The sequence below is a fragment of the Vulpes vulpes genome, chromosome 8, assembly GCF_048418805.1.
Source record: "Vulpes vulpes isolate BD-2025 chromosome 8, VulVul3, whole genome shotgun sequence".
In the NCBI taxonomy this organism is placed as follows: domain Eukaryota; kingdom Metazoa; phylum Chordata; class Mammalia; order Carnivora; family Canidae; genus Vulpes; species Vulpes vulpes.
In genome coordinates, this window is record NC_132787.1 from 6,367,919 (window position 1) to 6,382,018 (window position 14,100).

Here is a 14,100-nt window from a genome sequence, read left to right on the forward strand (position 1 = left end):
TTCAGTAGCAGCTAACACAGAACTGTAGAGACCACTGTCTAAGTATCAGAGCCAAGGCATATTGAAATATAATTTAGGTGAACTCCCTATTAGCAAAGTTGCTTGTGACCCCAAAACAATACAAAACTCAGCTTGTAACAATCAATTCAAAACCACCAACCAGACTAGTTGGAACATCTATTCTAATCCCAACCTCAACATCATTTTACTGAGACCTGAGGCAATGCATTCTCCTTATGTATAAAATAAAGGCTGTAAAGTCTGCTATGACACCACCCTTACTTATTGTGAGTCTATGACCTTACTATTCTGAGAAGGAATCATTGCCCATGGGGCCCCGTAGATTTTGGCTATAAAAGGTTTTTTGGGCTTAGCCACTGGGGCTTTTCTCCCTTCTTTTGACTCCAGGACGTACCCGACTTGCATGTGCCTGGTATTTTTATCAAAAGAGTGATGAGGTAGGGTGAAGGTATAGAGATCATGACAAGATAGTGCTACTAGTTAGAAAAGAAGGGCAAGTGAAGACATTGTATCTGAGAAGACACTTTCTTATCTCGAGTTTCCTGTTTTGGTCTATAGGTAAGGAGATATATTGTCTGTGAGTAGAAAATTCCTATTCACTGAGAAAGACTCAGATCAATGTCTTACCAAGTGGAAAAATCATTCATTTCTTTTGAGGGACAGAATCTCTAAGCAGCCATGAAAAACGTCAGTATAATTACTGAATTTGTCCTTCTGGGATTGTCTAGTGATCCCCAGATCCAGACTATGCTCTTTGTGCTGTTCCTGGGGATTTACCTTCTGACTTTGATGGGAAATCTGGTGATGATCCTGGTGATCAGGGTTGATTCTCATCTCCACACACCCATGTACTTCTTCCTCGGACACTTATCCTTCCTGGATCTCAGTTTCTCCTCAGTCACTGTGCCCAAAATGCTACAGAACTTCTTATCTCAGAAGAAAAGCATCTCGGTGTGGGGCTGCATCACTCAGAGTTTCTTTTTCACTCTCTCTGGAGGAACAGAAGCTTGTCTGCTCTCTGCCATGGCCTATGACCGCTATGCTGCCATCTGCTACCCTCTGGTCTACACCATGGTCATAAACAGGCCTCTCTGTATTGTGACTGTGAGCATAGCTTGGACAGTGGGATTTCTGATTTCCTTGATGAATATTCTTTTCATCTACAAGTTACATTTCTGTGGGTCCAACATTATCCCCCATTTCAGCTGTGAGCTACCTCCGCTCTTTCCTCTGTCCTGTACAGATCCCATTGTCAATGAGATTCTTCTAGCAGTGTCATGTGCATTTCTGGGACTGCTGACACTTCCCCTGATCCTCTTCTCTTACTCCAGAATCATTTCTGCCATTCTGAACATCCGCTCCTCTGAGGGCCAAGCCAAAGCCTTCTCCACCTGCTCCTCCCACCTCACCGTGGTACTCTTGTTCTATGGGACAGCTCTATTCAGGTACATCAGCCCTGCCTCAGGCTCGGTGTTGGAGCGAGTGGTCTCCATTCAGTACAGTGTGATCACATCTTTGGTGAACCCCCTCATCTACAGTCTCAAGAACCAAGAGGTAAAGGCAGCTCTGCAGAGGATGCTAAAGCAACAAAAGTGTGCCCTGGGGTAGGAAAAAAGCAGTGTCATTTGGCTCAGAAATAGAACAAAATTATCTCTAAAGAAGAATGATTTTTATAGGCCTAGAGCACTTGGGGAAGTTGCATTTCAATTAAATTCAAGTGTTTGTCTGGACTTCAAAGCAAATAAGCTCTCACAAAAATGGAGGCCAGGGAAAGAATTTGAGGTATGGGCTCCTATCTAGCAACCCTTTACAAAATAATCTGAGAGAGGGATCTTGGCTTCATCTGAGAAGACAGCAGATGAGGTGTATTTGGAGCAGAGTAGGATGCCTGACCAAATGATTATTTCTGGAGTGTCTTTGAAGATGTTTCCAGAAGAATTTGAATCGATGAACTGGATAAAGAAGACTGCCCTCACCGATGTGAGTATCATGCACTCTGTTCAGGGCCCAAATAGAACAAAACTGCAGTGGCAGGGTGAATCTGCATTCTCTGCTTGAAGTGGAACATCCATCTTCTCCTACCTTCAGACATTGATGTTCTTGTTCTTGGGCCTTCAAACTCAGATTAGAACTTACAAAACTGGCTCCCCTGGTTCAGGCTTTTGGTTAGGACTGGAATTATACCACTGGCTTTTCTGGTCTCCCAGCTTGCAGACAGCAGGTCATGGGATTTCTCAGCCTCCATAACCATGCCAGCCAAGCCATCGTAATAAATCTCTTATTCTATTCTATTCTATTCTATTCTATTCTATTCTATTCTATTCTATTCATTCTGTTTTCTGGAAAAGTGTGACCAATACAGCAGGGAAACATAAAAAAGAAAAATAATAGATTGCCAAATTGAAAATCAGTATATTGTGCCTATTTTGTTTTCCCTAAACTCTCCTACCTGGGGGCTTACATTTAAAAATAAAATTATGTGCACGTGCGCCTTTGAATCACTATTTTTGTATCCTTTGGATACAAATCAATTTTGGAACAATTGACGTCTATCTATCTATCTATCCCACATCTTCTTTACTCATTCATCAGTTGATGGACATTTGGGCTCTTTTTGTGTTTTGGCTCTTGGTGGATAGCACTGCTATAAGCAATTGCACTAATAGGTATTATCCAAAGGAGTATATATATATTGAGGTGGCAAGGCATATTAATTTCTTTAGGGTGGACTTTTCAATCAATAGAGTTGGAATGATTAGCTATCCATGTAGAGAATTAATGAAACTTTATCCTCACCTACCATATGCAAAGGTCAATTCCCATTAGACTCAAGTATTAAATGTGAAAAGGGAAACTATAAATCTTTTATAAATGTGGATGGAACTGGAGGGTATTATGCTGAGTGAAGTAAGTCAATCGGAGAAGGACAAACATTATATGGCTTCATTAAAGGGGAATATAAAAAATAGTGAGAGAGATTAAAGGGGAAAGGAGAAAAAATGAGTGGGAAATATCAGAGAGGGCAACAGAACATGAGTGACTCCTAACTCTGGGAAACGAACAAGGGGTAGTGGAAGGGGAGGTGGGCGGGAGAGTGGGGTGACTGGGTGACTGGCACTGAGGGGGGTACTTAACAGGATGAGCACTGGGTGTTATGCTATATGTTGGCAAATCTAACTCCAATAAAAAAATATACAAAAATATATAATAGGGCAATGTATTGATGATAAAGAAGGATTTTTTAAAACAAGATATGAAAAGCAGTAAGTACAAAAAGTTGATAAATACAATTGTGTATATATGTAATTTATATATATAAATACAATTATATTAAAATTATGAACTTTAACAAAAATCTCAGCAGAATGAAAAGACAAGCCACAAAGTAGGAAAAATATTTGCCACACATATGAATAGCAAAGTCCTAGTATACTACATAATAAAAAGAAAAGAATTATTCTGATAAGAAAATGAGCAAAAGAATAGAACAGGAACTTGACAGAAGAGGAAATTTATTCTCTAAGTTCCTCAGCCCTAATAGTAATCATACAAATTAAAACCACAATGAAAAATACCATTAAACAAGTATTAGAATGGCAAAACGTAAGAAACCCAATAAAATGAAGCATTGGTAATAATGTCGAACAATGAAGACTTTCATTTTGGGTGACTTTTTAGCTACCCATTATGTGGTAAAGTTACTTCAGCCCAGAATTCCACGACTAGGTATTTATCCTAGAAAAACTCATACTCACTACACCAAAATAAAAGTACAAGAATGTTTGTGGTAGCACAAACAAAATCAGGAAATAACTCAAATGGCCATGTACAATAGAAATAGATAAATTTTGATATATACATACTGTGAAGTGAATATAATCAATGAAAATGAACAAACTAGTCATATGAAATAGCATGAATGAATTTCAAATACAATATGAACAAAATGATAGGTAATACATTCTTCTATTCATATAAAGTTCAAATAAAGGCAAACAGAACTGTACTATTTGGAGATGCATATATAAATGGTAAAACCAGGAGGAAAATTAAGATGATAGAATAATAATGGGACCCTATGCCTGCCTCATCCCTTAAACACAGCTGGATCAAATCATTCTGAACACCCAAGAAATCTGAGGACTGAGAGAGCAAATTGCACATATAGAGGGTGAAAAACAGCCATATTGTGGAAGTTAGGAGTTGTGGAGAGTTGATTTGGGAGAGAAAAGAATTGGGAGTACTGCAGAGGGGAGCCCTGATCACAGAGAGAGGAAAGAAAGAGAAAGAGAGAGAGAGAGAGAGAGAGAGAGAGAGAGAGGTCACAAGGGATTGCACAAGAAAAACTTTTCCCCAAAACCACTGACTGGGAAAAGGGGGCGCTGTTTATCACAAGAAGCACCCTTAAGCCCACCAGACATGCCCCCAGCGATGGTGTAGATTTCTAAAACTTCAGACTTTGAGCTCTGCTGCTTATGATAAACATAAGCTCCTGTAGATGTGCAACTTCTTTTCTGGGACAAACCGGCACCAGCCACAATGCAACGGGACCCTACCCCAGAGTATCAGCATGGGTCTAGCCAGGCTGGGTTCCTAAAACTTGGGAGTTTTTGAAATACATCCACAAACCTGAGATAAAACACAGGAGTACTGTGCCACCAGGCAGGCAGACAGCTTGGACACAGGGTGAAAGCAGGGTTCTGATAGAATCTTGGAACACAAGAGGGGAGATTGTTTGCTCTTCTGTGAGAGCTTCCTGAACAGTAGTGGGCGCAAACTGCCCTCTCCAGGGTTGAGAGAGTCTGGTGATGCCATACCCTTCCCTCCTCAACAGCAGGGACAGACTTCAGTTAGCAACACAGTGCCCCCTCAGTGGAGACTGCAGCCTCTTACACCAAGCCCCATCCCACTGCACCCTACAAAGTGCACCTTTACTAGGGCAAGTTAGCCTGAGAACCAGCATAGCAGGCCCCTTCCCCAGAAAAGGAGCACAAACTCTCTGCACGCACCAAGTCTACTGATAATAGAATGCTGCAAAGCTTCAGGTCTAGTGGAAATAGGATCAGGTTTGTTTTAAGAAGCAATCCAAAGCACACCTAGTTAAAATGCCACACATTGAACAAGGTCCAAACACATTGCCACAGAGACTAGAAAGGAACTGACAAAATCAACAAATCAACTACTTTATAGGTAATACAATGGTACTAAATTCTTATCAATCAATAATTACCATGATGAGATACCACCCACACCTGTCAGAATGGCTGAAATTACCAATTCAGAAACAACAGATGTAGGCAAGAATGCAAAGGTAGGGGACAACCCTCTTACACTGTTGGTGAGAATGCAAACTGGTGCAGCCACTCTAGAAAGCAATTCGGCAGCGTGGCAGGATACAAAATCAATGCCCAGAAATCAGTGGCATTTCTATACACTAACAATGAGACTTGAGAAAGAGAAATTAAGGAGTCAAACCCATTTACAACTGCACCCAAAAGCATAAGATACTAGGAATAAACTTAACCAAAGAGGTAAAGGACTTCTACCCTAAAAACTACAGAACACTTCTGAAAGAAATTGAGGAAGACACAAAGAGATGGAAAAATATTCCATGCTCATGGATTGGAAGAATTAATATTGTGAAAATGTCAATGTTAACCAGGGCAATTTACACATTCAATGCAATCCCTATCAAAATACCATGGGCTTTCTTCGGAGAGTTGGAACAAATAATCTTAAGATTTGTGTGGAATCAGAGAAGACCCCAAATAGCCAGGGGAATATTGAAAAAGAAAACCAGAGCTGGCGACATCACAATGCCAGATTTCAAGTTGTACTACAAAGCTGTGGTCATCAAGACAGTGTGGGACTGGCACAAAAACAGACACATACAATCGGAGAAGGACAAACATTATATGTTCTCATTCATTTGGGGAATATAAAAAATAGTAAAAGGGAATAGAAAGGAAGGGAGAAGAAATGGGTAGGAAATATCAGAAAGGGAAACAGAACATAAAGACTCCTAACTCTGGGAAACGAACCAGGGGTGGTGGAAGGGGAGGAGGGAGGGGGGTGGGGGTGAATGGGTGACGGGCACTGAGGGGGGCACTTGACCGGATGAGCACTGGGTGTTGTTCTGTATGTTGGCAAATTGAACACCAATAAGAAATAAATTTATTATTTAAAAATATTTTAAAGGGATCCCTGGGTGGCGCAGCGGTTTGGCGCCTGCCTTTGGCCCAGGGCGCGATCCTGGAGACCCGGGATCGAATCCCACGTCGGGCTCCCGCTGCGTGGAGCCTGCTTCTCCCTCTGCCTGTGTCTCTGCCTCTCTCTCTCTCTGTGACTATCATAAATAAATAAAAAAATAAAATAAAATAAAAATAAAAATATTTTAAAATAAAACTAATAAATAAAATCTAGAGTTTAAAGATATTTATCATTTCATTTACAAATAATAATAAATCCATTATCAGTTCACATAGGTAGCATTTTTATTAAAATAATTATATTTTCTGAAACAAAAAATGATTAGGTAGCATTATGATACATTTTTGCAAATCTTTTTAATGTCCTTCTTAATGAAGAGAGTTGAATCTGTTTTTACTGAAGCATATAAAGAATAGCCTGCTCCAGAGACATTATTGGAAAGGGAGGAGCATTTTCATATCTGAAACCATATCAATGAATTTTTCATACTCTGTTAAAATTCATTGGTCTCTATTGCACTTTGAGGGGAACTTTCGTCCAGGCATGATTTTTTAAATACCATGCATTAGTCATTTGAAAACTACTGGTTCCCTGATGTTCCAAATATTGACATTAATGATATATTATACAGATGTTCCAAATATTAATAGTTAATTATACAATATTTAAAAATCACATGCATTAATATCACCACAAATCTTAATCATAACTTTATCACTGGCAACAAATAATGTTAGTTTTTTCTTTTTCTGTCATGCTCATTTAAGTTAGTTTCAAGAAAAAGTCTGCCAAATATGTTCCAAAAGCTATAGTGCCAGGCATTCTTTCAAGTAAAAGTGCTGTTCTATTTTTTTTAGAAAAGTAATTACTTCAATTCACAACTAAAATAATTGTACAGGGGCTTTTCCTTGAGACAACCATCATGGTCTGGTTTGCAGCATAAATGACTTATGCATACTTCCCATTTTGTTACACAGAATAGTAAAAAGACGTATATACTCCAGTATATACAACATTTAATAAAATAAATATTTGTACTATTTCACCAAGATGTTCTCAGTGTTCCCAAGCTATCCTCCTGTTTTCTTCTAAAGATACTAAGGAACAATTCAGAGATAACGACAACAATAGTGAATCTTCTAATTCATGAACATGATATATCTCCCCAGGTATTTGAAGTTCTTCAATTTCTCTCTACAGTGTTTTCTAGTTTTCAGTGTACAGAGTCTTACACATTTTATTAAACTTATCTCTGAGTATATCATTTTTTAGTATATCATGTTTTACATATCATAAATTGAACTGTTTTTACTTTTATTTTCTAATTGTTGTTTATTTATAAAAATATAATTGATTTCTAGATTGACCTTGCATCATGTGACCTTCTTGAATTCACTTACTATAGTCTAGGAATTTCTTTGTAGACTCCTCAAAACTTTCTATGTATATAACGTTACTTTTCTTCTCTAAATTATGTGCATTTTGTTTTTTATTTTTGTCCTTTTTTTGCACTGATTAGTGCCTCCAGTACAATAATGAAAAGAAGCAGTGAGAGCAGACATCTTTGTCTTATTTCCAGTCTTAGGATAAAAACATTCAGTCTTTCACATTAATTATTATGTTTGCAATAGGCTTTTCAGATATAAGCTTTTTATTCCTAGTTTGTGAAGGGGTGTTGCATGTTGTTAGTTGCTTTTTTGGTATCAGTTGAAACCATAATAGTTTCCTATTTTGCTCTATGTGGTATATTGATTTTCAAATGCTAAAAGCAACCTTGCATTCCTGGGATAAATCCCACTTGGTTCATATATATTGCTGTAATCAGTTTGCTAAAAATTAGCTGAGGATTTTTGCATCTATGTCTGTGAGGGTCTGTAACTTTATTTTCTTGTATTGTTCTTATCAATTTTGGCATCAAGCTTATATTTGTCTCATAACAAGTTTAGATGTGTAATGTCTTGGTCTGGTTTTAGTAGGATAATTACAGCCTCCTTAAATGAGTGAAGAAGTGTCCCCTTCTCTCTTTTCTGAAAGGGTTTGTTTTTGTTTTGTTTTGTTTTGTTTTGTTTTGTTGTAGGATTAGTATCCTTTTGTTTAAGTTTGATCAGATTCACCAGTAAAACCATCTGGACCTTGAGGTTCCTTCTGATTTATGGTTACAACTCTAATTTCTTTAGTTGATATAGTGCTATTTAGGTTTTTAATATTTTCTTATAATTTGATAATTTATGTCTTTCAAAGAATTTGTCCAATTCATCTAATTGTCAAATTCATTGGCATAAGATTGTTCATAACAATCTCTTATTAGCTTTTGAGTCTATGAAGAATATGCAGTGAGGCACTCACTTATTCCGGATGTTAGTAACTTGTCTTTTCAGTTTTTCTTTTAGCCTAGTGAAGATATATTAACTTTATTTTTTAAAGAAACACAATTTTTGCAATACTTTTGTCATTTGGCATTATCTTATAAAGGTGAACATTCACATATTCTATGGTTCAATGATCCTAATCCTAGAGAAACCCTTAAACATGTGCACCAGAAATAGTTTACAAGGTGTTCACAGTAGCATTGTTCAAGAAGACAAAAAAGTGTAAACAACTCATTTCCATGTAAAGAAAAAAAATAAATGTAGTGCCTATGTATGCACAATCATAAAAATGAAAAATTGGACACAGTGTATTTTTTATTGTTGCATAATGAATTACTGCAATTTAGTAGCTAAAATCAACACAAATTTATTATCTCACAGTCTCTGTGGATCAGAACTCCAGGCATGGATCAGTTTGGTACTCTGCTCAGAATCTCTTCAGGCTAAAATCAAAGTGTAAGCCATGCTATGATCTCATCTGAGACTTGTAGTCTTCTTCCAAGATGACACGGTTGTCAGCAGAATCCGATTTCTTGTAGCTTATAGGACTGAGGTCCCCAGTTCCTTGCTAGCTGACAGGCAGGGACTGCTCTCAGCTCCTACAGATTCCGTCAGTTCCTAGCCACATGGCCCCCTCACAGCATGGTAGCTTCTGATCTCTCTGACTTTAGGAAGTGCCCATTTCTATGGGCTCACCTCCTTAGGTCAAGGCTATCCAGGATAGTCTCCCTTTTTGATTTACTCAAAGCCAGCTGCTCGGTAGCTAATCATGGAAATTAAATCCCACCATATTCACAAATCCTACCCATATTCAACAGGAAGGGACTATAGAATACTATATTAAGAAGTTAGGGGACAACTTAATATTCTTTCTACCACAGCCATATAATAGGAAAATAACTCTAACCTGATGGAAAACAACTTTGAGCCTGAATTATACCAGCCATTATATGCTACCGGCATTTATAATCTCAGAAGAACTTTTAACCCAGTCTAACTCTTTCTGCCACTGGGTATTAGATGATGCCAGGTATTTCTCTAAAACGATTAAACAATCTGGCCTACTTAAAATATAAATTAAGAGCCAGAGATAACAGAATTAAAGATTAGATTTTCAGTAATTTATAAATAAAATGTATTATAAATAAATAGCTAAATTAAGAAACTATACTATGTCAATGAGAAGTCTGCTTTGAGTAAGTTTCTGTACTATAAAAAAAAAATGACAGTTTGAGATTACACAACTCTAAAGCTGTCCCAGTGTAATATGATATTTCACAAGTGCTGTTTTGACCCAGTCTTGATGTCATGGCTTAAACTCTCAATTCCCCTTCACTGGCAATTTATCAAACTCCCACTCCAACTACTTCCCTTATCAGGCTCTAACACTCCTGGGTTACAATACACACATACCCAACTGCCAGAGGCCCCCAGATACCCACATTCAGGAACAGCTTCTTCTTAGCCTGGGAAACCTACCTAACTCTATCCTATTTGCCATACATAAGCACCTCCTACAGTTCCAGCCTACTGTTACCCTGTCCTCAGGTGTAACCCACTATGTGGCTCCACACAACGGACTTCTCTCTTTGGAGCTGTAAGTAACAAACAGTTCTGCTTTTTATCTATTTGTCTGAGTTGCACTGCACCATCAAAAATCTCTTTAAATCTTATAAAACATCTAGTCTTACCCTGATTGCAACACCAGCTGTCACTAACTGACAGCTGCTTGCACTTGGTCCACTATTTGTACTGACTACAAATTATTTCTGCCAAGTAATGCCCATTGCCAATAGCTTGCCTTTGAATACTGCTTTATAAATTTTACACCATATGTCTATATTTTTACTTAATTTATTCCTCAGAACAGCTTTTAAGGAAAAGAAGAACAACATTATACTAATTTGATAGCTGGGGTTAAGGCTCTGATCTGTCACCGAGAGGCATAGCCAGAATTAAAAAACAAATCTTTTGGTTCTTAGTTTAGTCCAATTTCTAGTATATCTTTGTACCCACTATTTAAGTTAGCATTGTCTTTTTAATTAAAATCTTCCTACTTAAAGAGTACAAATAAAACTATTACCTTCTTGTGAGGTCAGTCCTTTCTTCCCCCTCAACATCAAGGACAGTAGGATTTAAGTGTAAGCCACAGAACTTCTTAAGCCTTGAAACTACTACCACTCACTGCCAAGCCTGATTTAAGGGACCCTCAGAGCTCTGGCACTTCTGGAAAGATAGTCACTCTATCCACAGTAGAATTGAAAAAGAGTCCAGCACACTTCTAGAATGAGACCCTCATTCTACCACACACAGCTCATCTACCCAACCCCAACCGACCCTTACACCTCACCCCACCACTGACAAACTGAGAGACCAGTCCCAATAAGGAGGCTATATTACAACTGATTATCCACCTCCCCCTGAGAGAACTAATCCCATCATGTCCTATATCTCTGCTTACAACACTCACCATGTGAATCCTTAGCCCCCAGATCATCCCTCAAAATAGAGATTCTTACCCTATTACAGTCCTCTACACTGCCTAAGTAGAATCAAACTCTAACTCCCAAAACAACCTCTACATCCTTCCACTGTGACCTTTGGAATTCAGGGTCTGTCATCAACAAAACCCCCCTTTCTATAAACTGAATGTTTGTATCTCCCCAAAATTCATATGCTGAAACCTGATTTCCAGTGTGATGATACTTGGAGGTAGGGCCTCTGGGAGGGGATTAGGTCATGAGGACAGAGCACACAAATGGGATTAGTGCCCTTCTAAAAGGAGCCTCAGAGAGCTCCCCCTTTCTACCACGTGAAGACACGGTGAGCAAATTCTCAACAGACGCTGTCGGCACCCCAATCTTAGACTTATCAGCTTCCAGGACTGTGAGAAATAAATATGCATTGTTTATAAGCCACCTAGTCAACAGCATTTTGTTACAGCAGCCCCAACAGATTACAGACACCCCTATATCCTTCAACCTCTTGGATAGATGTTTCTTTCTACTCCTTTATCTAGTCAAAACCTGGCTGTCCCTTAATAAAGCATGTGCCCCATGCAGTCATTCCAAGAAGTGGCTATTTTTGCTCCTACAACTTGCATACCAATACTTTTTTAATGATAACCTGCAATCCATTAGTGGGTTGTAAAATCAATTTAGTGGGTAGTAAATAGCAGACTTTTAAAATAAGGTAACAGAACAGAAATCAACAGCATGTACTGCATGTAGTTGAGTATAAAAAAGCACTTTGTAAATTTTAAGTGCTCTACAAATGTTAGTTACAATTATTAATTACTGAACAAGGGCTCTAACCCTTTCTCCCCATAGGAGTCCTAATCTGAAACTTCCTTCACCCTTTCTCTCTCCTTTCTTCTTTTCCTATGTAGGACAAAGAGGAAGTAAAGAACTCCACTGACCTGTTAGTGGAAAATTCATCTCTGACACCAAGCTTCAAAACTTTGAATGAAAGAAAAGCAGTGTCATTTAGAGTGGTTAGGTTCTAGTTAGCAATGGAAGGTATGCTTTCATTACGGCTGAACAGGGTTTTTATAAGCCAAGCTGATAATTCATTACAATCAACTGATAAAGGAACTTTTATAACACAATCCTAACTGGTGAACACCTGCATTATACTTTCTTATTCAAACCACAGCAGAACTCCTGTTCTCAGAAATGAAGAAGCCAAGGCTGATAGACAAGAGACTGAGCCTTTTAAGGTCTTTCAAAGTACTATGAGAACTTGAAACCTTAACTATCTGGGAACTTTTCTCTGAGCCTCAGATAGAACACTGCTGTGTCCTGAGGAACTCTGTATTCCATACATTAGAATCTGGCTATGGGCCCAACTCATCTAATTCTGTTGTTGTGAACTCTATCAATAGGGCAGCCTCACACCACCAAGTTTTCTTAGAATGACATAATTAGACCCATCGGGTATATTGTTTCCTTTTAACATTAAGTATAAAGACTCCCTATTACTTGTCATAGCAAATTAAAAAAAAACTATTCTAATCCTTCTGTCAATTTCCCCATTTAATTTCTCTGCTCTAGATAGACACCCCCATATCTGTGTTCTTCATCCCATAGCACATGACAGCATATCCATTTCTGCCTTCTGATTCTTTTTCTTTTTAAAGATTTTATTTATTTATTCATGAGAGACACACACTGAGAAAGAGAGAGAGAGAGAGAGAGAGAGAGAGAGAGGCAGAGACAGAAGCAGGCTCCATGCCAGGAGCCCGATGTGAGACTCGATCCCGGGACTCCAGGATCATGCCCTGGGCCAAAGGCAGATGCTCAACCGCTGAGCCACCCAAGTGTCCCCTGCCATCTGATTTTATCCGGGCTGTTCTTCCCACATTTTGCCATCAAAACTGATCTTGAAACTTTTCCACCAGAAAGTTTTTAAAAGATGGAATTATCAGGGATCCCTGAATGGCTCAGTGGTTTAGCGCCTGCCTTTGGCTCAGGGCTTGATCCTGGAGTCCCAGGATCGAGTCCCACGTTGGGCTTCCTGCATGGAGCCTGCTTCTCCCTCTGCCTGTGTCTCCGCCCCCCCCCCCCTTTTTCTCTCACTGTGTCTCTCATGAATAAATAAATAAATTCTCCCACTCATTTTATATTCCCCAAATGGATTTTTAAATGAGTGGGAAATATCAGAAAGGGAGACAGAACATGAGAGACTCCTAACTCTGGGAAACAAACAAGGGGTGGTGGAAAGGGAGGTGGGGGGGGTGTGACTGGGCGACGGGCACTGAGGGGGGCACTTGATGGGATGAGCACTGGGTGTATTCTATATGTTGGAAAATTGAACACCAATAAAAAATAAAAAATAAATAAATAAATAATAAAAAAATCTTTAAAAAAAAGATGGAATTATCTACCTGCTGCTCACCTCATACTTAATTACTCTACCTTGTAACATTATATAGGAGTTTGGACTTGTCCATACATTACTATGAAAAGTAAGGTACTATTCTGGTGCACCAGGTTATAAGTCTAAGGCCAGGGCTGTATTCCTAACTTTGCCTTTTGGCTCACTTAATACCCTTGAACCCATGCTGAGATAATACCTATACTTCAGTTTGTTGAGGCATGGGTAAAGAGGTGGCATGTCAAAGCATAATATAGAGGTATTTTACTTATTTTCTCCCTGTGATATTTAAGGCAAGGTTCTGACATAAAGCACATGTTTACTAAATACTATCATACCATTAGGCCAAAGCCTATTTTTGCCTCCCCTCACCGCCTACATTTTTTTTTTTTTTTAAAGAATACAATCTTACACTGATTTGTTTCCGAAAGAAGAAGAGAGGAGGGTCTGGGCTGCCTCTTCCATCTATCAATGTGCCAACTCTCTCCAAATATCCTTTTGAAGTAAAGTCAGATTTAGGTGCTTGGTTAAGTTGAATGTAATATTGTGCGGCAGAGGCAATGTAAGTGTTCATTAGCCCTCATTTCCTCTTTTACTAGGCACAAGCATTTTACTTTCCAGCCAC

The 14,100-nt window shown here is 38.7% G+C and overlaps 1 protein-coding gene across 1 annotated transcript; it reads left to right on the forward strand.

The window, feature by feature from the left end:
- The first annotated feature begins 699 nt into the window (after positions 1-699).
- Positions 700-1,629, forward strand: LOC112921226 (olfactory receptor 5BS1-like). The gene has a single exon (XM_026000472.2). The coding sequence runs from the start codon at positions 700-702 to the stop codon at positions 1,627-1,629; it is 930 nt and encodes a 309-aa protein (XP_025856257.2).
- The last annotated feature ends 12,471 nt before the right edge of the window (positions 1,630-14,100 follow it).

Bases quoted from the DNA above. Each gene is read 5' to 3' on its own strand.
- LOC112921226 (XM_026000472.2), top strand. From the start codon at position 700: ATGAAAAACGTCAGTATAATTACTGAATTTGTCCTTCTGGGATTGTCT.